Source organism: Astyanax mexicanus, unplaced genomic scaffold (genome assembly GCF_023375975.1).
Source record: "Astyanax mexicanus isolate ESR-SI-001 unplaced genomic scaffold, AstMex3_surface scaffold_33, whole genome shotgun sequence".
Lineage (NCBI taxonomy): Eukaryota > Metazoa > Chordata > Actinopteri > Characiformes > Acestrorhamphidae > Astyanax > Astyanax mexicanus.
In genome coordinates, this window is record NW_026040043.1 from 3,226,125 (window position 1) to 3,251,304 (window position 25,180).

General features: G+C 39.0%; 1 protein-coding gene across 1 annotated transcript in view; it reads right to left on the minus strand.

Annotated features, from left to right (window-relative positions):
- LOC103038099 (receptor tyrosine-protein kinase erbB-4) overlaps positions 1–25,180 on the minus strand; it is a 241,984-nt gene that overhangs the window by 19,959 nt on the left and 196,845 nt on the right. Inside the window, exons 18-20 of the mRNA XM_049473047.1 lie at positions 18,600–18,722; positions 16,609–16,707; positions 8,901–9,086 (exon numbers count right to left, since the gene is read on the minus strand). Coding sequence (XP_049329004.1) covers positions 8,901–9,086; positions 16,609–16,707; positions 18,600–18,722 — 408 coding nt within the window. The remainder of the gene's footprint in view (positions 1–8,900; positions 9,087–16,608; positions 16,708–18,599; positions 18,723–25,180) is intronic.

A 25,180-nucleotide genomic window follows, 5' to 3' on the forward strand; every position in this document is an offset into this window, starting at 1 on the left:
ACTGTGCTTGACTGAGGTGCACAGCTTTCCACATGTGTTCACGTTTGCAAGTATGTGCCCAACCATGTAGATGGAGGTGTTTATTTTTTATTATTATATATATAAATATACTTCACTAAGAGCTCTTCAGTTTCTATTATTGATTTTGCTAATTATAGGTTTATGTTTGAGAAATGATGAGTAATGAACATTGTTGTTTTATTCTAGAAACTACAGACATTTCTCCCAAATTCCAAATAAAAATATTGATAGCATTTAGAGCATTTATTTGCAGAAAATGAGAAATGGCTAAAATGACAATAAAGATTCAGAGCTTTCAGACCTCAAATAGTGCAAAGAAAACAACAAGTTCATATTCATAAAGTTTTAAGAGTTCAGAAATCAATATTTGGTGGAATAACCCTGGTTTTTAATCACAGTTTTTTTTTTATGCATCTTGGCATCATGTTCTCCTCCACCAGTCTTACACACTGCTTTTGGATAACTTTAAACCTGCACTCCTGGTGCAAAAATTCAAGAGCAGTTTAATTTGGTTTGATGGCTTGTGATCATCCATCTTCCTCTTGATAATATTCCAGAGGTTTTCAATTAAAAAATCAAAGAAACTCATTATTTTTAAGTGGTCTATTTTTTTTCCAGAGCTGAAGACTTTCAAACTATAGTTTTCTCATATGAGACACAGGCAAAGATGAAGAAGTTCAGTTCTCTGACTGGGCTGGTGAAAGGTGTCGGTCTCAGGAGAACACTGACTCACTCCCTCCAAACCTCTCCTCAAACAATCCTCCAAAATGTCACCATCCATTTAATTAAGTCTTACCTTTCACACAATTTACATGTGCAAATGTCAACAATCCCACTGTTTCCAGCAGCAGATTCACAGTTTAAATAGAGATTTTATATAAAAAATATTATATCAATTCATAAACCCAGAAACACTCCCAAATTCAATTACACACAACTGAACAGATAATATCTGCATAAACTCACAATAACAAACCTTCCATACACTGGCCACTTTATTAGAAACACCCCCCCCCTGACCTTACAGTCACTGGCCATTTTATTAAAAAAACACCTCCCCTGACCTTCCAGACACTGGCCACTTTAATAGAAACACCTATCCTAATCTTCCAGACACTGGCCACTTTATTATAAACACCTCCGCTGACCTTCCAGTTACTGGCCACTTTATTAGAAACACCTACCCTGACCTTCGAGTCACTGGCCACTTTATTAGAAACACAGAAACACACACCATGACCCTCAAGTCACAGGCCACTTTATTAGAAACACCTCTTAAATCACAAGACTAAAAACTAAGGTTTTTACTAAAGTTCTTGAAATGTTTTAGATTGACTGACCTTAATTTTTTTCTTAAAGTATTTATTTTCTTTTGAACAAATTTATTGTGTTTCTTTTGAACAAATTTAATGGTTATAAAAACTCCACCAGTTAAAATAGTTCTATTGCTGCTTTGTTTGTAGCTGTAGTGCTGTTTGTCTTGTAAGCGCTGCATCGTTGCTAGGTTACCTATATGTGGCAGAGTAATACTGTACATGGAGAGCTTCAGTTACCGTGCGTTACCGGCTGATAACGGTACACATAGAATGCCTCTCAGCCAATCACATTGCAGGGGTCGGCTTTAACTGTGGTACTCAGATACTCAACATTACTCAAATATTCACTATTCACTGTATAGCTGTAACTCTACCTCTTCACTACTTTACTTTAACTGATGCTCTCAAACACTTAATTAAGAGACGAGAAATTCAAGTAATTAACTCTTGACGAGTTCAGCACAGCTGTTAACTGAAAGCCTGAATTCCAGGTGACTCTACCTCATAAATTAATTCAGTATTAATTCAGTATTAATTGAGTGAGTTAGGTTTACACAGAGAGAAACAATCAGACTTCAGGAAACAGTCAAATGCTATGGCTAGGTTAGCTTAGCTAAACTGTACAGAACCTTTCAGCTGGAAAACAGATGGTTTGTGAAAAGGTAGGAAACTGAATAAACTCAAAATTAGAGTGATAAGTATGTAAATATCTTTATTTTGTTAAATTTATAGGTGTAAACAGTGAAAATGAACTTAAAGCTCTATTGTACAGGGAGTACATTGTTAATCCAACTGCTGCTCCTTAATAAAATCCTAAAGTTAGGAATAACAACTTGAAATATGACTTAAAATATGATTTTTTTTGTTTGGTATAATTTTTTTTTTTTTTTTTTTACGTATTCTTTGCCATTTTCTGCCAAATAATTCTGTTTGCTTATCCAAGTTTATCCAACCCAACAGAAATTGCTAGGAAAAAAAAGGATTTGTTAAAAATGTACATTCCAACTTTTAAATAAAAATAATGAATATTTGATTGAATATTTCATGTAACATGAATATGTAAGGTTGTGATATTTGCTGTATCATTAATACTACAATATAAGAACATTCAGAAATGATGTTAATGGATGGAAAGTCCATTCTTCTGCACAGTCCATATTTGACCATATTAAATTATTCTGCATTATAAATCCGTCTCAGAAAACACAGATTAACCATCGCACTTCAATCCAGCCGCCCTGAAAGTGAACTCACAGATCTGAATTCTGCTCTGCATCGCTCCTCACGCTCTTCTCCACACTCCAGCTCTGTTAAATCATTCATGGAGGAACAGAGGAGGAGCGTCAGGGTTTCACTCTGATCTGAAGCCGCGAGAAGCTCCACTGTTCTCAGCCTGGAGCAGCAGGACGTTACCCTGTGTAATTACAAGAGTCCTGACCCTGCGCTGCTCTTAAAACTGCTGTATAACAGGTGGAGGACCTGCATTTACATACACGTATCAGATAATAGCTGATTATAATTTATCCAGTTCATGAAGAAGCATGAAGAAGATCTGTTTTTTTTTTACATTTGGAATAGTTGAGTCATAACAATAACACATAAGAGGGAGTGCTGTAACGTGTAATATTGGCATCACAGTTCCACTATCTCTGTTTATTAAAAGATTTTAAAGAGTTAAAGAGGAGGAGAAAATAGGATCTGTTTGGTTATAAAAACTCCGCCAGTTAAAATAGTTCCATTGCTGATCTGTTTGTAGCTGTTGTGCTGTTTGGCTTGTAAGCGCTGCATTGTTGCTAGGTTAACTGTATGTAGTGGAGTAATACACGGAGAGATTCGGTTACGGTGCATTACCGGCTGATAACGGCACTCACAGAACGCCTCTCAGCCAATCACTTAACAGGGTCGGACATAACTTTGGTATAATTATCATTCACTTTGTTAAAAAAATCTAGCAAAACATCATTAATATCGACCAGAAACAAAATTAATGACAAAAAAGCAACACATTTGTTTTTTTTGTAAACTTCTGACAAACATTTTTTTTCCCAACAAACAAGAACTAAACGTTTTATACAAACAAGCAAATGGATGTACACTGAAAGAGTAGGCACCATATTTTTTATGTTTCAGATATAGACAATCATCATGGCATATCTCCCACAGGACACAGCCCACAGGATGTTTCTCAGAAGACACTGCCCAAAGGATGCTGCCCACAGGACACTGTCCAAAGGACACTGGCCACAGCATGTTTCCCACAGGACCTTTCCAAAGGAGCCAGTCTACAGGACACTGACCACAAGACACTGCCCAAAGGACCATGCCTACAGGACACTGTCAAGAGGATGTCTCCCACAACACATTTCCTACAGGACCTTTCCCACAGGATGCTGTCCAAAGGACCGTTCCTACAGGACACAGGACCCTGACCCCAGGACACGGTCCACAGGGTGTTTCCCACAAGACAATACCTACAGAACTTTGCCCACAGGACCCTGCACACGTTTCCCATAGGGTCCTTTTCCACAGTATGTTTCCCAGAGCAGTTTTACCCAAAGGAGGCTGCCCACAGGGCACTGGCCAAAGGATGAGGCCTACAGGACCCTGCCCACAGGACATCTTCCATAGCAAACAAAACACTGCTAGTTCTTCTTTCAGTACTTCAGTACTATATTTTACAATAAACTACTCGCAATACTTAAGTACAAAACATGTTGAATACTTTATTCCTTCTGCTTAAGTATGGAGCCTAAAAACACTTCAACTTCTACTCAACTTACTTTTTTAATATAGGCCCTTAGACGCCACCATCAGGCCAATCAGAGTCAGTGCAGTTCTGAGAATAAATTTATTAAAAAAGCACTGTGCATTCTATTAGAAAATAATTTGGACAGTTCTGGTTCTTTGCAGTCATGACTGATACTGATAATGATCTGCATTTATCGACGTGAGAATTGTTTATTGGCATTTTGATTAATAATATATTAAACGTTATTAAATATAATGTATTTAGGCATATTGAAACATATTTTCATGCTGATGCATTTCATGCATTCATGCATTGTTACCGAGCGCAGCTCTACTCTAGCCCTCTGAGCTCTATGAGTTCAGTTCCTGAATGACTGATTCTCTCCCCTGATTGGCTGAGAGGAGAGGACGCTGTCAGTCTCGCTTTGTAAAATGGTATGAGAGTAAATGAGAAAGAGGAGGAGGAACGTTTCCCTATTTCATTCCCACTTACCCGCTGGCGGAGTGTGTGTTTCAGCGGTGTCGGACCCCCGCAGTTAATCTGCTTTGAATATATCATCCCCTATTACACTAATCTCATTCCCACACTCAGGTTATTACTGCTGCTGTGAAGAAAGCCTCGCAGAACCATCAGCAGAACCGAAACCCAGCTCAGCGGAGAATGAGAAACCTCTTAGTCATGAAGAACACACTACACACACACATACACACACACACATCGGCGTCTCTCTCCCCTCCATCACGGACATTTACACCACCCGCAGCATCCGCAAAGCAACCAGCATTGTGAATGACCCCACTCATCCCTCACACGAACTGTTCTCCCTCCTGCCTTCGGGAAGAAGGTACCGCAGCATCCGGTCCAGCACGACCAGATTCTGCAACAGCTTCTACCCCCAAGCCATCAGACTCCTTAACTGCAGAGACTGAACTGATGGTTTTTCTGTACATGCACACACACTCTTACCCCACTTACCCGAGAAAATGGAAAGCACTAAAAACCCTACTACCTCACTGGACTCTATTGCACACTGTGTAATAGAGTAATTACTACCTCACCTGGTCTTTTTTGCACACTGCAAAATTTGCACACTGTCTTGTTATTTATTATTCTTTGTCTGTATTGTGTTGTATTGTCTGTCTGCACTTTTGTACTGTTGCACTATTGTTCTGTCTACACTGTGTTTATGTGCACCATGGTCCCTGGAGGAACGTTGTTTCGTTTCACTGTGTACTCTGTATATAGCTGAAATGACAATAAAAACCACTTTGACTTTGACTTTGACTTTGACACTACACACACAAACACACACACTACACACACACTTACTGTACTGCTGGTGTGCATGCTTCACTGATATCCGAATCTGAATATAATTCACTCTGTTACTCATTAAATAACATAAAACTAAACATTATACACAGTTCAGCTCCAGTTTACAGGACACTGCCTACAGGACACTGTCTACAGGATGATGTCTACAGAAAGCTGCCTACAGGAGGCTGTCTACAGGATGCTGCCCATACGAGACTGTCTACAGGACACTGCCAAAAGGACGCTGTCCAAAGGATGTTGTCGGCAGGATGCTGTCCACAGGACACTGCCCATAGAGCACTGCCCAAAGGACCGCAGTCCACAGGATCGCTGCCTACAGGACATCTCCCACAGGACACTCCCACAGGTAAATTACTTTGTTAGTCATTAAAAAAAAACACCCAAAACTGAATATCATACACAGATCAGCTCCAGGTTACAGGACTGCCTACAGGATGATGCTCACTGGATGCTGTCTATAGGATGCTGTCTACAGGACACTGCCGACAGTTGGCTGACTACTGGATGCTTTCTACAGGAAGCTGTCTAGATGCTGCCTGGATGCAGCTCACAGGATGCTGTCTACAGGTGCTGTCCACAGGATGCTGTCTACAGGGCACTGCCTACAGGAAACTGCCTGTCTAGAGGATGCTGGTCACAGGATGCTGTCTACAGGATGCTGTCTACAGGATGCTGCCCACAGGATGCTGCTCACAGGGTGCTGCTCACAGGATGCTGCTCACAGGATGCTGTCTACAGGATGCTGTCTACAGGATGCTGTTCACAGGATGCTGCCTATAAAATGCTGTCTACAGGATGCTGTCTACAGGGTGCTGTCTACAGGATGCTGTCTACAGGATGCTGTCTACAGGGTGCTGCTCATAGGATGCTGCCCACAGGATGCTGTCTACAGGACACTGCCAAAAGGACGCTGTACAAAGTATGTTGTCTGCAGGATGCTGTCCACAGGACACTGCCCATAGAGCACTGCCCAAAGGACCGCAGTCCACAGGATCGCTGCCTACAGGACATCTCCCACAGGTAAACTACTTTGTTAGTCATCAAAAAAAAAACACCCAAAACTGAATATCACACACAGATCAGCTCCAGGTTACAGAACTGCCTACAGGATGATGCTCACTAGATGCTGCCCACTGGATGCTGCCCACAGGATGCTGCTCACTGGATACTGTCTATAGGATGCTGTCTACAGGACACTTCCGACAGTTGGCTGACTACTGAATGCTTTCTACAGGAAGCTGTCTAGATGCTGCCTGGATGCTGCTCACTGGATGCTGCCCATAGAATGCTGTCTACAGGATGCTGCTCACTGGATACTGTCTACAGGAAGCTGTCTACAGGACACTGCACACATGATGCTGTCTACAGGGCTCTGTCTACAGGATACTACCTACAGGACATCTCCCACAGGACACCACCTACAGGACACTTAAATAACGAAGGAGAGATTTCCAAGACAACACTCTACAAATGATAGGACAGTGGGAGATGAAATCAAATACAGTGGCTGTATGGATGACGAAGTTTGGGAAAATATACAGTATATACACACATACAAATACAATACATCTGTACATATATACATACATACACATACATCTATCTAAGGTAATATTAACAGATGCCCATCTTCTTTAGATGTATAAATCTTTGATTATATGAATAATTGATTTTTGGTAACCATTGACCAATGGTGATCAGGCCTTATTTAATTAATAGTAATTTACTTTTTTTTTGCAACCATCAACAAAATTTTTTTCTCTATTTTTCTAGTATGATTGCCGACCATAGCACAATTTCTTTGAAAAGCAAAAGCCACCAATGGGGTTCTAAAGTACTTAATTTTAACCTTCCAACCAAACTCTTTCCAATGGTGGCTCTCCACCTCCTTGTGACACTGAGACATAGTAGTCTCATCTAAAAAATTAGAATATCATTGAAAAGTTACTTTATTTCAGTAATTGAGTTCAAAATGTGAAACTACTATATTATATAGATGTATTACACACAAAGTGATCTATTCTAAGTGTTTATTGTGTGATTATGACTTAAAGCCAATGAAAACCCAAAAGACCAGTGTTTCAGAAAATTAGAATATTATGTACCGTAAATATATTTAGCTTTATTTTCTACCTTCCTCCTCGATTCCTGAATGTAATTCTCAGGCATGTTCTGAAGCGTGGATCACAGATCGTGACGCAGCACCAGCTTTAGAAATCCACCCAGCACACCGAAACAAATCTCAGCCCCCGTGGCTCGGGCCTTTCGGAACGTGCCAGACGGTGAGGGCGGGCGCGGCCGGGCTCGGCGGGACGCCGCTCTGACAGCGGGATGCTGAAGAAGAACGCTGGAGTAAACGGGGCTAGCGCGGCGGGGCCGTCTCACGGTCCATTTGAGGGGCCGGCGTCCCGAGGGCCCGTACCAGCCGAGAGAAAATACAGAAATCAGGCCTGAGCGGCGAAGCAGCGGCGATCAGAGAGATACAACCAGCTGCTGAAGAAGATCTGCAGAGGAGCTATCGATCAGCGGAGATCCTGAGAAACTCACCGCTGAGCCGGAGGAGTACAGGACTCAGATACGCAATTGCTCGGAATTCACGACTGTGGCTGTTTACACTCAGCGGCCAGTTTATTAGAAACACCTACAGCACCTCATACAGTCACTCTAGTGTAGTGAACTACCTTATATAGGAGCTGTTAGTAGGAATTCTATAGTCACTGGCTGTAGTACATACATACAGCTCTGTACAAAAATAAGAGAGCACTTAAAAATGATGAGTTTCTTTGATTTTACCAAATTGAAAACCTCTGGAATTTAATCAAGAGGAAGACGGATGATCAGAATGGTCATCAATCCAAGCTGAACTGCTTGAATTTTTGCACCAGGAGTAAAGCAGCATAAAGTTATCCAAAAGCAGTGTGTAAGACCGGTGGAGAAGAAAACATAATGCCAAGATGCATGAAAAAACTGTGATTAAAAATCAGGGTTATTCCACCAAATATTGATTTCTGGTTTGTGGAAAGCCTACCGATTCAGGGTAAAGTTATGGTAGTAAGAGTTTATTATACTCTGTTTTTTAATTTAGATATTTTATTATTATTATTATTATTATTATTATTATTATTATTATTATTATTATTAGGGGGCCTTGACGCTTTCAAGTTGTAAACAGGTGGGCCGTAAGGTAGAAAAGGTTGAGAACTCCTGCTCTAAATGACAATATTTTTATTTGGAATTTGGGAGAAATGTTGTCTGTGGTTTATAGAATAAAACAATATAACAATGTTCATTTTACTCAAATCTATAAATATAAAAAGCAAAATCAGAGAAACTGATTAAGAAACTGAAGTGATCTCATCATTTTTTTCCAGAGCTGTATTTTGGGTCACAAACTCATTACTTTTAAGAGTACCAACTGAATTACATTGGTATTGCCAAGGACTGTACAAAGTTTATGAGTGTTGAACTAATGCCCGTACCTTTGCGATCTGAACACACCAGTTGAGCAGCAGCTGGGAGCCGATGTTGTCCTTGTGTTCGTGGACGTAGTCCAGCAGGCAGCCGTGGGGCATCAACTGGGTCACCAGCTGGATGGTGGGGCTCAGACACACCCCCAGCAGACGCACCAGGTGAGGGTGCTCCATGCTGGCCATGATCAGCGCCTCCTGGTGGACAGGGGAAGAAAATGTTATGAGATTATGACCACTTCCTTAACATGCTTTTGTTGACATCTAACATCAGACCAACGTAATCCCACCATCAAACATTGGTTGGCACCAAACGTCAGACCAAGATAAGCTCACTGTAAACCATTTGTGGACACGCAATGTCAGGCCAATGAAAAGCCTTCATCAAACACCAGTTGACACCTAACTACAGGCCAACGTAAGCTCACTGTGAAACATTGGTTGAAAACCAACATCAGGCAAAGATAAGGTCACTGTGAAACACTGGTTAACTCTAACCTTTGTCCAATGTAATTTTCGAACACCCATTTTCGAACACTGGTTGACAACCAACATCAGGTCAATGTACGCCCACCATCAAACATTGGTTGACTCAACATCAGGCCAGTGCAAGCTCACTGTGAAACATCAAAGACCATTCAACACCCAAAATTAGGCCAACATAATCTCAAAAGTAAAACATTGATTGACACCAAATATTAGGCAAATGTAATTCCATTTCTAAATATTATTGTACACTCAACATTAGGTCAACATAAGACCACCATAAAACATTGGTTGACACCCAATGTCAGGCCAAAATAAACACACCATGAAAGACCAGGTGACACCCAAAATTAGGCAACGTATTAACAATGTATAACACCGGTTGACACCCAATATTAGGCCAATGTAATCCCACTTTCAAACACTGGTTGACACCCAACATTTGGTCAACATAAGCTTCCCATCTACTATAAGCTGACACCCAACATCAGGCCAACATAAGCTCACTGTGAAAAATTGGTTGACAACCAATGTCAGGCCAACATTAGCCCACCATCAAATATTTGTTGATACCCAACTTCAGGCCAATGTAAACCCACTGTGAAACACTGATTGACTCCAATCCCAATTTTAAACATTACATGACAACCAACATCATGTCAACATAAGCCAGCAGTTAATAATTGGCTGACACCCAACATCAGGTCAGGTCATTGTAAACCCACCATCAAACACTGGTTGAGACTCAACATCAGGCCAACTTAATCCCACTGTCAAACATTTGCTGAAGCCCAACTTTAGGCCAAGATAAGCTCACTGTGAAACAATGGTTGACACCCAACTTTAGGCCAATGTACTCCCACCATCAAACACTGGTTGAAACTTAAAATCAAGCCAAGATAAGCTCACTGTGATACACTGGTTGACACCCAACGTAAACATCATCAAACATTGGTTGAAACACTGGTTGACATCTTATGTCAGGCCAAGGTAAGCCCATTTTAAACACTTAAAGTCAGGCTATAGGCTCCTTGCACTCACGGCTCTGACGCATTTCCGTTTTCAAATAATGCGGCTCGGACGTTTCCGGTTGTATTGTTTACATTCGCCTGTATAGGCAAAACGTACATTTTTTACTAGCGAGAGGTCAAAATGAGTATCCAGCGTGAAGTTTTCAAGCCGTTTTCAGCACTGTTGTGTTCCTTTTTGCACGGCGTCTGCTAAGTTTTAAGGAAGCTTTAAGCTAATAAATCTAATAAACAGTGGCTAATGAACATTAGTCGGGACCACTTTACCATTTCGCCATATTAAAGGTCTGTAGCAAACATTTCATACCAGACTACCTGGTTAAACCAGAAACGTCAGAAGCTTGGAGACGACTGGCAAAGCATGCAGTGCCACTGCTTTTTAAATGGAATAATTAACGTTACAGCACCCAAGCTCCATGTATTTGGGAGAGGAGATCAGCGTACTTGCCTGAATGATCCACCAGCTAGCATTTTTATTATTATTATTATTATTATTATTATTATTATTATTATTATTATTATTATTATTATTATTATTATTATTATAGCGAGATATTATTATTATTGTTGTTATTTTTATTATAATAGCTAATTATTATTATTATTTTTAATATTATTAAAATATTATAGCTAGCATTTGTATTCTTATTTTTTACTAATATAGCTAGCGTTTTTATTATTAGTATAGCTTGATATTATTATTATTATTATTATAGCTAGCATTATTATTATTATTATTATTATTATGGTTATATATTATTATAAATTGTACTATTATTATTATTATTATTATTATTATTATTATTATTATTATTATTATTATTATTATTATTATTATTATTATTATTGCTAGCATTTTTATTATTATAGCCAGCATTTGTCTAATTATTTTTATAATGATTATTATAGTTTGCGTTATTATTATTACTAGCATTTTATTAGACTTCCATTTGATAACAGGAGAAACTATCAATAATGCACCTAGCAAGCTAGTTAGCTATACTAGCTAATGCTGAGCTATGTGGGCTAACGTAAAATATAAGAAAAAAAACTTTGTAGTGTGTAGGTATGATATAGTTTATAGGCATATAGTTTAAAGCCTTTCTCTAGTTTTCTAGTGGTAGGCTTTACTGGTCTCCTTGACGTTGAGGTTAATTTTTAGAAGCTCTTGTAAACACCAGCTGATAATACTGCCATAAGGAGTGTATTGGAAAAGCCAAACAGGAAACGCTGGGGCAGCACTGATGAGAATGCGGAAGTAGTTGTGCAAAGAGCGCATTGTAAGCTCACTGTGAAACATTTGTTGACATCCAACTTCTGGCCATTGTAACTCCACTTTCAACATTAGTTGACACCCAACATTAGGCCAATGTAATCCCACTTCTAAACATTATACAACATCCAACATTAGATCAGCATAAGCCCACCATTAAATACTGGTTGACACCCAATATCAAGCTAAAGAAGGTCTGCTGGCCAAAATGTTGGTCCATGAAACCAATGCTGTTGAGCCAACGTTAGCACTATTTAAGTATAAATATAGCACTATTTAAATATAGCACTATTTAAAAGCTGTTGTCCATCAGAATGTACCATGAACCAGCCAAAGAATGAGTTTATAAACCATAAAGTAGTACTAGTACTAACAACAACATTTTTTATGTGGTTTAGAACACTTTTTAATCATGTTTTTTACTGTTTAGGGATTCTAAAATAAATATAATACTACACACAGGCTTCCAATGCAATGGGAATAAAAATAACTATTAAATATTTTAGTTAATTGGATTTATATAGATTTTATACTAGAATATGCATTACAGACACTGGAGATAATTCAGGTCTGAAAGGGTTTAATCCATCATGGACACATGTTTTAAAAACAGAGCCTTTCAATGAAAGATTAATGTATTTAGTCTACATTGTATTCGTTTTTATTTTAAAAGGATAATCACATGCTAGAATAGGCTGTAAGATGTTTTGTGGTTGGATAAACAGAGCTGTGAGATGTAAAAGGTTGGGAACCTTTGATATAAAGGATGAGAAACGGTGAGAAAACAGAAGCTTACATCACTGTGTTTTCTCTCCGTGCATGTTTTAAAGGCAGACTGATCAGTGACATCGTTCCGGGTGAGAGACATCACAGCACAAATGGTGTTTGGCTGATGGTGCTGGACGTAGGTGGTCGTGTTTGACACGGTATGAAAGAGCGAGTCATGGCTGAGGATGGAGGTTCTGCTCAGAGTGAGGTCTGGGTGATGGAGTTCTGCCCAGCGAGCAGTAAACAGCTGATCCAAATGCCAGACATAACATTACCGAGCCCAGGAGGGAGAAAAACACTGTGTGTGTGTGTGTGTGTGTGTGTGTGTGTTATGGCTGCTGTCCACTCAATACCCGTAGCAGAGGTGACCCCCATTAGTGAGACTTACCCTGACAACTATTGTTCACACTGTTCTCCCCAGTGAATAGTGTGGGCAATGTATTACTTATTTTTATATTTATATGTCCTACATAGTAAAGGCATAGTGAAGTCATCCAGACTATAAGGGAACACATAAGAAATTATTTACAGGGGTTGGACAATGAAACTGAAACACCTGGTTTTAGAACACAATAATTTATTATTATTATTAGCACCCGAACATCCCTTTCAGACAGCTTCCTCTTACAGCATCCACAGTTAATCCTGTTGGATGTGGTTGGTCCTTCTTGGTGGTATCTCGCTGACATTACCCTGGATACCATGGCTCTTGATGCATCACAAAGATTTGCTCTCTTGGTCACAGATGCTCCAGCAAGACGTGCACCAACAATTTGTCCTCTTTTGAACTCTGGTATGTCACCCATAATGTTGTGTGCATTGCAATATTTAGAGCAGAACTGTGCTCTTACTCTGCTAATTGAACCTTCACACTCTTACTGCTCTTACTGGTGCAATGTACAATTAATAAAGATTGAACACCAGGCTGCTCCAATTTAGCCATGAAACCTCCCACACTACAATGACAGGTGTTTCAGTTTCATTGTCCAACCCCTGTAGTAACTAAAAGTGTTAAACTAACCAAAATACTTGCTGTAATCACAATCTGATTATTTAAATTTAAGTGATCTATAGTGCACAGCTTGAAACGTGCAAAAGGCATGTTCTAATTCTCTTATTTAATCATAAATGTGATTAATTTTGGGTGTAACGTGAAATAAACCAATCAGAGTGTGCCAGATGTCATTCCCTTTAAGAGGCAGGTGAGCTCTGACTTTGGCACGTTCGTATCTTAACAGTATCTTAGCAGAGGATATTGACCTGAAGGTACGCCAGCAGCTCATTTAAGGGAACAGTTATTTTAAAATGTTATTTTATTCTTTATTCTGTTTATTGTTGAGTCAAAAGTCAGGATTGAACGGCTGACTGTTGACTGTTGTCAGGGTTTTAATCAGTCAGTTGCGCACCTGTGTTTTCACTGCCAAAATAGAAACACAATAGATATTTAGCTGAACACACCTCACTTCCAGACCACCACACCCATCAGTGTAGATTTATTTCTAAACTCTGACGCTTTTTTACATGGCATAGGCGCAAGGTGTGAAAATAGACGGTTGTTAACAGGGTGTAAAACAGCAATGAGCATCCTAATGTGCCTTGCACAAGGTGTACGATAGGGACCTTAATGTTTCTTTCGCATTGATCACTTACAAAAGGACAAAAACAGTGAGAAAGGAGTGCGGGGTCCAAGAAGGAACAGCAACCCGTGCACATGTCCATGTGATGTCCAGACAGGCAAACCCAATCTGATCACTCTTTCACAAAAAACAAGTGTGGAAAAAAATCCAAATTTCCTGCAATCCCAAGCCAGTTACATTAACTGTTCCTCTAACTTCTACAAAACAAAATCCAGGACTGGAAACTGGATTAAAAGATCCATATTTGAAACCCAGGGTCAATAGAAATTGATGAATTCTGTTCTTCTAAAGATTTATTTCCAATTTTCTCAGAATTTCCCCAATCAGCTGCTACTCAGTGATGTCCCAACACCAGGAGGGTAAAGAAGACTAGCACAGCCTCCTCCGACACATGTGAAGTCAGACTCCGCCTCTTTTTGTGCTGCTGCTGATGCTGTAGCATAACCGATTAGCATCACAGCGCTAACGCTCGGAGGAAAGCGCAGCCACTCGCTTCTGATACATCAGCTCACAGACGCAGCCTTGTGCTGATTCACATCACCCTAGGAGTGATGAGGGGAAAGAAGAGCGCCATCTACTGTACTGTACCCACCCAGAGAGAGAAAGATAAACTGTGCTCTCTCAGGGCTCCGGCAGCTGATGGCATGCTGCATGACCAGGGATTGGAACCAGTGATCTGCTCATTATATCTGTTTTACTTTTTTGCTCTCGCTACCCACGCTACACATGTCCCCGCTGCATTCAGATAAGAGTCTCTTAAAGGGGCAGTGTACAAATTACTAAATACTGGCCATTACATACAGTTTTTTCCCCCAGGCCATTTAAATGGTCATCCCCCTCCCCCATTGTGAGAATGTGAGCAATACCAAACACTTCCTGAGATTTTTATACTCAGGAGATTAAGTTCTAATTCAGAAATTCTTACAACCAAGCTAAGATGTTTACAATAAAGTAAAAAAAAGTTTCCTCAATTTAATTCCTCTATCATGCATTTTTTATTCCAGCACGTTACGGCTTTATCTCCCCTCAAACATTCAAGTATATACTAGTATTTTAATTTTAGACACCACTAATATACATATAATTGCATTTTAGATTTATTATTATGTTCATTCTTTTATTTATTTTATTTAAATATCCACGATAAAACTTGCAAACAAGTGTAATTAATCACAGCTAATGACTATGACTATTTTTTTTTATTTTAGACACCACTACAACAAAATATTAAATATATAGATATGTAAAGAAATTTCATGCTTTATTTGCTCAACTTCATTTAATTTCTTTCTTTAATTTCCGCTGGGTGGTGGTGGTGGTGGGGAGTAGCTAAGTTTAGTAAAGATAAATAAACTAAACTATAGAATAAACTATATCTAAACTATATACAATTAAACTATAATAAAAAAGACTATTTTAAAGTTAAACGAGTGCTGGATGTTAATCTACACCGATTTCTCTCCTGAAAAACTGCTTATTTGGGTGAGTAAAGTGCTTCTGTTTGTTTACAGTAAGCTTAAATTAACAAATTTATCCAGCGATTTGTCCCATGTAGCTTGTTTTAACACGGTAAACATACAGACTGGAGTTGGATACATACTGTATATATATGTATCCAAACAGTGAAAGAGCTGGTGTGGTTAGCGGATAATGCTAATAGTGCTCCAGCAGTACTAGCCAGGGTTAGCAGCAGGCTACAGGCCAACAATTCTAACCTGAATAGTAAAAGAGCTAGCACTGCGATTAGCGGCTAATGCTAATGCTGCTCCAGCCCTGGTGCTGGAGAAACTTCACTGAAACTCCTGTATAATTCTGTACTTCAGTAGAGTGGCTTTACTGCTTCTTAATACCTGACTGGTAAAATTCATACATAAGGCGCACTGTTGCTTTTTGGTAAAATTAAAGGATTTTAAGAGCACCTTATAGTGCGGACAAATATGGTAGTGACAAAACACTGAATTTAATTTGCGTCCAAACTTTGCCTGGTATTGTATATCTATAAATGAAACGAGTTGAGCAGATAAAACATGAAATATCTCGAACAAAAGTGAAAGAAAATGCAAGAAACACTGTTTTATTTTTATTTGATCTGTATTTTCTATACTGGTTTGGTTGGAAAAAGGAATTAAAATGTATCTGAGGATATATATAAATATATATGCTGTAGAGCTGCCTGTGGTCTGCTGCCTGTATGTCCCCCGTCCCCTGAGACTAATCAAGGAGAGAAAGTTTCTCTCAGTGTCCCTAAAGACAGCGGCGGGGATTTATCTCAGGACACGTGTGGAGAAGATGTCTGGCGGAGTCTGAATGCAGAATGAGTTTTTCTCAGGAGTCTGGCAGCGTGCCAGGTCACCGCTTTCCTCTTCTTTCTATTCTCTTATCTAACGCTGCTGTTCAGAGCCACAGCGCTTTAAAACACAGTTCAATACAAATATATATAAACCACAGAGCAGCTGATACCAGAATAACACCCTGCTCTGAGTTATTACTGCACTTATTTCAGGAAGAATCTGAGGGGAGGAGCTTACGTCCATAAACTCCACGCTGGCTTTGGGTCCTGTAGTTTCACTCAGGATCTTTACGGCCACTGGGATCTTCACGCTCTCCCCCTCTGGAACCCAGATACCCTGAAACATAACCCATACACACAGATTACTGAATTTACTTTTACTTTATTTTTAATATATATTTTATATCATGTATTTAAAAGTTTTAAGCTTTATATTTCTTTACCCTCACCTCAGATCAAAACCTAATCTTAACCTCCACCTAAATTTTTTTAAAACTTTAATCTCAACCTAAAATCTCATTTTAACTTTAATCTTAACCCAAAAACCAATCCTAAACCTCAACTCAATATTTATCTTAACCTTAACCTCAACCTAAAACCTCATTATAACTTTAACCTCAATCCTAAAACCTAATCCTGAATCTCAACACAAAACCTAATCTTAGCCTTAACCTAAAACCTCATTATAACTTTAACCTCAATCCTAAAACTTAATCCTAAAACCTTAGCTCAAAACTTAATCATAGCCTCAATCTAAAACCTCATTTTAAATTGAACCTCAATCCTAAAACCTAATCCTAAAACTTAACCTCAACCTAAAACCCCATTTTAAGTTTAACCTCAACCTAAAACCTAATCCTAAAACCTTAGCTCAAAACTTAATCATAGCCTCAATCTAAAACCTCATTTTAAATTGAACCTCAATCCTAAAACCTAATCCTAAAACTTAACCTCAACCTAAAACCCCATTTTAAGTTTAACCTCAACCTAAAACCTAATCCTAAAACCTTAGCTCAAAATTTATTCATAGCCTCAACCTAAAACCTCATTTTAAATTGAACCTCAACCCAAAACATAATCCTAAACCTCAGCTCAAACTCTAATTCTAAACTTTACCTCAAGCTAAAACCTAATTTTTAACTTTAACCTCAACCTAAAACTTAATCCTAAATCTAACCTCAAAACCCAAACTTAATCTTAACCTCAACCTAAAACCTAATTTTTACTTTAACTTCAACCTAAAACCTAATCCTAAACTTAACTTCAACATAAAACCTCATTTATATTTTTTATTTCAACCCAAAACCTAATCCTAAACCTCAGCTCAAAATCTAATCTTAACCTACCTCAACCTTAAACCTTAAACTTAATCTTAAACCTCAACTCAAACCCTAATCTTAGCCTCAACCTAAAACCTCATTATAACTTTAACCTCAATCCTTAAACTTAATCCTAAAACTTAAACTCAATCTAAAACCCCATTTTAAGTTTAACCTCAACCTAAACCCTAATCCTAAAACCTTAGCTCAAAACTTAATCATAGCCTTAACCTAAAACCTCATTTTAAATTGAACCTCAACCCAAAACATAATCCTAAACCTCAGCTCAAACTCTAATTCTAAACTTTACCTCAAGCTAAAACCTAATCCTAAATCTAACCTCACAACCGAAACTTAATCTTAATCTCAACCTAAAACCTAATTTTTACTTTAACTTCAACCTAAAACCTAATCCTAATCTTAACTTCAACCTAAAACCTCATTTATATTTTTAATTTCAACCCAAAACCTAATCCTAAACCTCAGCTCAAACTCTAATCTTAACCTCAACCTAAAACCTCATTTTAACTTGAACCTCAATTCAAAACACAAACATAACCATAACATCAGCTGAAAACCTAAGCCTAATTTCAACATCAGCCCAAAAAACGAATTCTAAATCTAAGCTCAAAACCTAATCTTAAACTTATTCTATTATTCTCAAATCCTAAGAAAACCTAATCATGACATAATCATGTACCTTAACTCAAATCTGTATTCTAGCCCTAACCTATTCCTCAATTTAAATCCTAATCATTGACTTTAACCATAATCCAAAATCTATCCCTAAATCTAAGTTATAACTTAAACTAAAACCTAAACCTAATTCTGGTCCAAAAATGATTAACCATTAAAATCATATCTGTTGAGGTACAGCTGTAGCTCACGCACGGCACTGTATCTGATTTACCTTATACACAGTTCCAAAAGCTCCAGTTCCCAGAATCTTCACCCTCTTCAGCTCCGTCTCCTTCAGGATCCTCAGCTGAGCCTGATTGGGTGCCATTCCACTGGGAGTTAGAGGCTCCACCAACTGATCAAAACAACAGATCCCAGATTAGTTATTATGATAACAGTTTGTAGCCGATACAACGTGAAAAAGTATTTGCCCTTGCACTTTTTTGCACTTTAGAAATATTTACATTTTTCAGATTATCAAACAACCATTAATATCAGACAAATATATCCTGAGTAAAAAAAGGCACTAAAACATGGTGGTGGTAGTTTGATGGTCTGGGGCTGCTGGTCAACTTGCTGTGATTGATGGAACCAGGAATTCTGCTGTTTACCAGACAATCCTGAAGGAGAACATCTGGCCATCTGTAAAGCTAAGTTAAGTTAAGTAAACAAAACTGTAACTATCTAAAAAAATGAGCACTGTATGTTAATATATACAGATTTTTCTCCTAAAAACGATTTATTTTTCTGTTTATTTACAGTAAGCTTAGATGTCCAGAATCTACTAAGGCTGGGTGCAGCAGCATTAGCATTAATCAAATCAAATTTATTTGTATAGTGCTTTTTTACAACTGATGTAAAAAAGAAATGTAGCAGCTAACCATTAGCGTTGGACACGGTTAGCGGCTAATGCTGCCCAACAGTGCTACACTGTGGAACCCTAAGTGTTCCAGTAAGCCAGGGTGATATTAGCTAGCGGTTCGTCCCACGTAGCATGTTTTAATACAGTAAAGACTACAGTCCGATATACTCACCTCTGAATGGCGAAAAATCTACTGCTTAGCGTGGCTAGCAACAAATGCTAATGTTGCTCCAGCAAGGCTAGCAAGGGTTAACAACAGGCTACAGTCTGATATACTTGCCTCTGAGCATCAAAAGAGCTAGCACTTAGCATGGTTAGCAGATAATGCTAATGCTGCTCCAGCAAGGCTAACCAGGGGTAGCAGCAGGCTATGGTTCTAAATAATTCTCTCTAAATGGCACAAAAACTAGTGCTTAGCGTGGTTAGTGGCTAAAGCTAATGTTGCTCCAGCAAGGCTAGCAAGGGTTAACAACAGGCTACAGTCTTATATACTTGCCTCTGAGCATCAAAAGAGCTAGCACTTAACATGGTTAGCAGATAATGCTAATGCTGCTCCAGTAAGGCTAACCAGGGTAAGCAGCAGGCTACAGTTCGAAATAATCATCTCTAAATGGCAAAAAAAACTAGTGCTTAGGGTGGTTAGCGGCTAATGCTAACACTGCTCCAGCAGTGCTAGCCAAAGTAAGCTGCAGGCTGCAGTCTAAAATATTCACCTCTGTATGGTGAAAGACCTAGTGCTTAGCCTGGTTAGCCACTAATGCTAATACTACTCCATCAAGGAGCCCCGAAGTTAGCGGCAGACTACAGTCTGATATACTCACCTCTGGACATTGAAAGAGCTATCGCTGTCATTAGCAGGTAATGCTAATGTTGCTTCAGCAGTGCTAGCCGAAGTTTGCAGCAGGCTACAGACCGATATATATTTACCTCTGAGCATCAAAAGAGCTAGCACTTAGCATGGTTAGCAGATAATGCTAATGCTGCTCCAGCAAGGCTAACCAGGGTTAGCAGATGACTACAGTCTGTAATATATTTACCTCTGAATGGCAAAAGACCTAGCACTTAGCATGGTTAGCTGCTAAAGCTAATGTTGCTCCAGCAAGGCTAGCAAGGGTTAACAACAGGCTACAGTCTGATATACTCGCCTCTGAGCATCAAAACAGCTAGCACTTAGCATGGTTAGCAGATAATGCTAAAGCTGCTCCAGCAAGGCTAACCAGGGTTAGCAGATGACTACAGTCTGTAATATATTTACCTCTGAATGGCAAAAGACCTAGCACTTAGCATGGTTAGCCGCTAAAGCTAATGTTGCTCCAGCAAGGCTAGCAAGGGTTAACAACAGGCTACAGTCTGATATACTCGCCTCTGAGCATCAAAAGAGCTAGCACTTAGCATGGTTAGCAGATAATGCTAATGCTGCTCCAGTAAGGCTAACCAGGGTAAGCAGCAGGCTACAGTTCGAAATAATCATCTCTAAATGGCAAAAAAAACTAGTGCTTAGCGTGGTTAGCGGCTAATGCTAACACTGCTCCAGCAGTGCTAGCCAAAGTTAGCTGCAGGCTACAGTCTAAAATATTCACCTCTGTATGGCAAAAGACCTAGTGCTTAGCCTGGTTAGCCACTAATGCTAATACTACTCCAGCAAGGAGCCCCGAAGTTAGCAGCAGACTACAGTCTGATATACTCACCTCTGAACACTGAAAGAGCTATCGCTGTCGTTAGCTAGTAATGCTAATGTTACTTCAGCAGTGCTAGCCGAAGTTTGCAGCAGGCTACAGACCGATATATATTTACCTCTGAGCATCAAAAGAGCTAGCACTTAGCATGGTTAGCAGATAATGCTAGCAGAGTGGCTTTACTGCTCCTTAATACCTGACTGATATAATTCATACATAAGAAGCACCAGAGTATAAGGAGCACTGACGATTTTTGGGGAAATGAAAGAATTTTAAGTGCCCCTTATAGTCTGAAAAATACGGTAATCAGCAGGTTTGAGATCAGACGCTGCAGTTGAGTTATATGAGCTGTGTTTAATGAGCTGCTATGACTCTATTTGCCCCCTGTTGTCAGAGAGAAACAGAATTAGAGAGATAATTGCTGTGTAATAAAGTGGCACTTGTTCATTTAGGAGTGAAGGCTGGCTGATGTGGATGGTGAACAGGTGTGTGTGTGTGTGTGTAGCAGAGTGTGTGTTTGTGTGTGTGTGTGTGTGTAGCGGAGTGTGTGCTGTAGCTTCTTTAAGCTTCTCTAAGTGTTTGATCAAGTAGAGAATGAATCAGAGAGTCCTCCAGTCTGATTGATATACTCCACACTGCCCTCCAGAAGAGGATCAGGCGTGGGAGTGAATGTGATTGGATGCAGACGGCGGAGACAGGAACACATTTCTGCTTGTGTTTACATTTATTCTGTATTTAATTCAGTAATCTTAAATGATCTTGATTAAAATTAACTGTTTTATTTCTTTAGTAATAATAATAACATGGCTGTGGAGATTGATATCACTACATACGTAATCATTAGGTAGAATCTGTAGAAGACTGTAGAAGTTCTAATGATGATTAAGGTCATGATTTAGGACGTGACAGTGTGTCTTTGCTATCGTAACGACAGGAAAAGTACACCTTGCACGGCTCGAAACACACAAAAGTCATGCATCTACTAATTCTCTTAATTAATCATTGATGATTTTTAGGAGAAATAAATGAAGAAAACATGGAACCCCGGTGAATCTTCCCAGAAGTGGCAGACCGACAAAAAATTACTCCAAAAGGGCATGGACAACTCATCCAGGAGGTCACAAAAGAAACAAAACAACATTTAAAAAAGGTCTCATTTTCCTCAGTTTTAAGGTCAGTGTTATAAAATCTTATGAATCAATAATAAGAGACTTGGTGAAAATGTTACAGCTCTGGAAATATGTATATATATATATATATATATATATATATATATATATATATATATATATATATATATATATATATATATATATATATATATGAGCACTTCAGTTTCTGAATCATTTTCTCTGATTTTGCTATTTATAGATTTATGTTTAAGCAAAATGAACATTGTTGTTTTATTGTTTTAACATTTAACATTTCTCCCAAATTCCCCCAAAAAATGGCGTAATGTAGAGCATTTATTTGCAGAAAATGAGGAAAATAGACCTCAAATAATGCAAAGAAAACTCAAAGTTCATATTCATAAAGTTTTCATCAAGTTCAGAAATAAATTTTTGGTGAAATAACCCTGTTTTTTAATCATATTTAATCACGTTTTCATGCATCTTGGCATGATGTTCTCCTCCTCCACCAGTCTTACACACTGCTTTTGGATAACTCTATGCTACTCATTCCTGGTGCACAAATTTTCAAGCAGTTCAGTTTGGTGGTTTGATGGCTTGTGATCATCCATCTTCCTCTTGATTAAATTCCAGAGGTTTTCAATTTGGTAAAATCAAAGAAACTTATAATTTTTAATTGCCCTCTTATTTTTTTCTGATGCAACAAAGAAGAGTAAGGTTACATATTTATCCAGAATAAGAATTTGACTTTCGGAATCTTCAGAGAGCTGTCCAGATCTGCAGACTGCAGACGTTCCTCGGCTGCCTGTAAAATAAACATTAAGGGGAGATGTTCCTCCAGCCTGCAGTGCTGAAGATTCCAGACCAGCTGTCCTTTCTTGTGCTGCTGAAATCCTCAGCGGGCTTAAACTAAACATTAAAGCGAGCTCAGTCCGTTCCTGAGCTTCTAAAGCTTCCAGATCTGCTGGAACGCGCTCAGGATCTGCAGCTCTGGACCCGGTGAACTGCTTACGGTAGAGGGGCTGAATTTTAAATCGAGAAACAAACAGAACGGTGCGTATCTGTGATGGGCAGTACTGCACCGCCGGCTGCCAGTAGGGGGACTGGTAGACATAGGGGAGGAAATGGTAGAGTGGGGCTGCGTCCAGAAACCCCAAAAGTGTCTCCTTTTTCCTACTGATCCTCCTCTTCTCCTCCGTGATTTGGAAACTGATTTCGTGATGCCATCTTGCCGCCTGTCTGAATACCGTAGGAGACGAAAGAAGCCGCTTAAAATCCTCTACGAAGAGGCTTCCAATGGAGGGTACATAAAAGCATCCTACTCCGGAAGACTTTTAGGGATTTTTGAATGACATCACTGAATCCACGCCCACAGAGCACACGGGAATGAAGAAGCAACACACAAATATATGTCATAAACGTATTAATTAACTATTAATTAACTTATCTAACTAAACAGCCAGTAAAGTAGTAATATAATTTATAGTTTATATAAGCTAACACGCTCTTCCTTTGCCACCTGGCTTTATATTCCGGAACTGAGCTTAAATGTTCTTTATGCAGTTAACACAACTGACCACATATATATTATTTAAACTAATATTTTCTCACTACAACATATATGCAATATGTAATATGTTTTTATTATATTTAATATTTATTAATTTTTGTTTTATTACATTCAATGAAATCATAATTCACTATTGAGATAATTTAATATTGAAGCTGTGATTGGCTGGGCAGTATCTGGCATGTGCTAAAAGAGAGGGTTGTGATTGGCTAAGTTCATCGGTAGTCAACATCCTATCTAAAAGGGATCAGCTGTCCCATTTCCCCAATTCCAGCTCCTTCCCTCCATTCCTCCTCTCCTACCCCGGAAGAAGGTGAAGGAATCGAGGAGAGGAGAGGAGGAGTAGGAAAAGAGGAGTAGGAGAGGAGGAGTAGGAAAGGAGGAGTAGGAGAGGAGGAGTAGCAAAAGTTTCTGGACGCAGCCTGGGATCCCAAATCTCCAACTCCCAGAATCCCCGGCGGTGATCAGCGTCAACCAGCTGCACCTGTGCACTACCCTATATATACCTCAGTCAAACCAGACCTCACTGTTGCACCTTCGCCGAGGGGTGACCGGTAAAAGAGGGTAGATTGATCTGTAAAGAAAGCCACACAAAAAGAAAAGAAAAGAAAAGGAAATAGCTCGAAAGAGAGCATAAAGGGAGGACTAAGAGGTGCTCAGCCAGTTTTGAGTTTGGTTGTGTTTTAGTTTGGTTTATTTGAAGTTGAAAGCTGTCTTTTGTTGGAACATGCCATTTTGTGAATTTCCTTTGTTCTATTTCCCGCCTTTTTTCCACACCTCTTGTAAGGTATTTTTTCCAACCATTCTCCAGTTTTCTTGGAGAAACAGTTGCTTAAGCACAACACCTTTAAAATTATTATTTCAAAACCATTACTAGAACTGAATAATAAAAAATAAATAATCAAACTATATCCTATATATCCTATCCTATATATATCGCCATTATATATTAATTATATAAATCTCCGTATTTTCTCTGCACTTGGATCCCACACCTACCCCAACCGTAACAGTATCGGGGTACAGTGGAATGCTGGGATGCCGTGTGATTATGTCTGAGATGATTTCAGCGCTGGAGTGCTCCTGAAGGAGCTGCTGGATATGAGCTGGTTAGTATTCTGCAGTAACTCTCCTCTCCAGTCTGTTGGGAGAGAAACACTTGAAAGTATAGTTGAGAGAGAACGTGTCGTGTCTCAGCTTCTGAAACCTCGACTCTTAAGGTCGTTAAACTCTGAATCGACAAGATGTGAATCAACTCTGAGTCTGGATGTCCATAAATAAGTGGAAGCTGCAGAACAAGATCAAGAAGAAAACATCTAAAAACTTCCATTAAATGTTATGGAGTCCTTCAATATGAATAACCATGCAGTTATGAGTGGAATCACTCACTGTTCTCGCGAAAAAAAAAAATCATCATAATAATAGTAATCATAATAACAATATCAAATCAAACTATTATCAAATGTCACCAGTAAATTCTTGAAGAAGCCTTACAATACTATTAAATGTATGTGTATCAAGTTACATTACTGTAGCATTTTAGAGTAATAGAAGGTCAAACTTAGGAAAAATGGC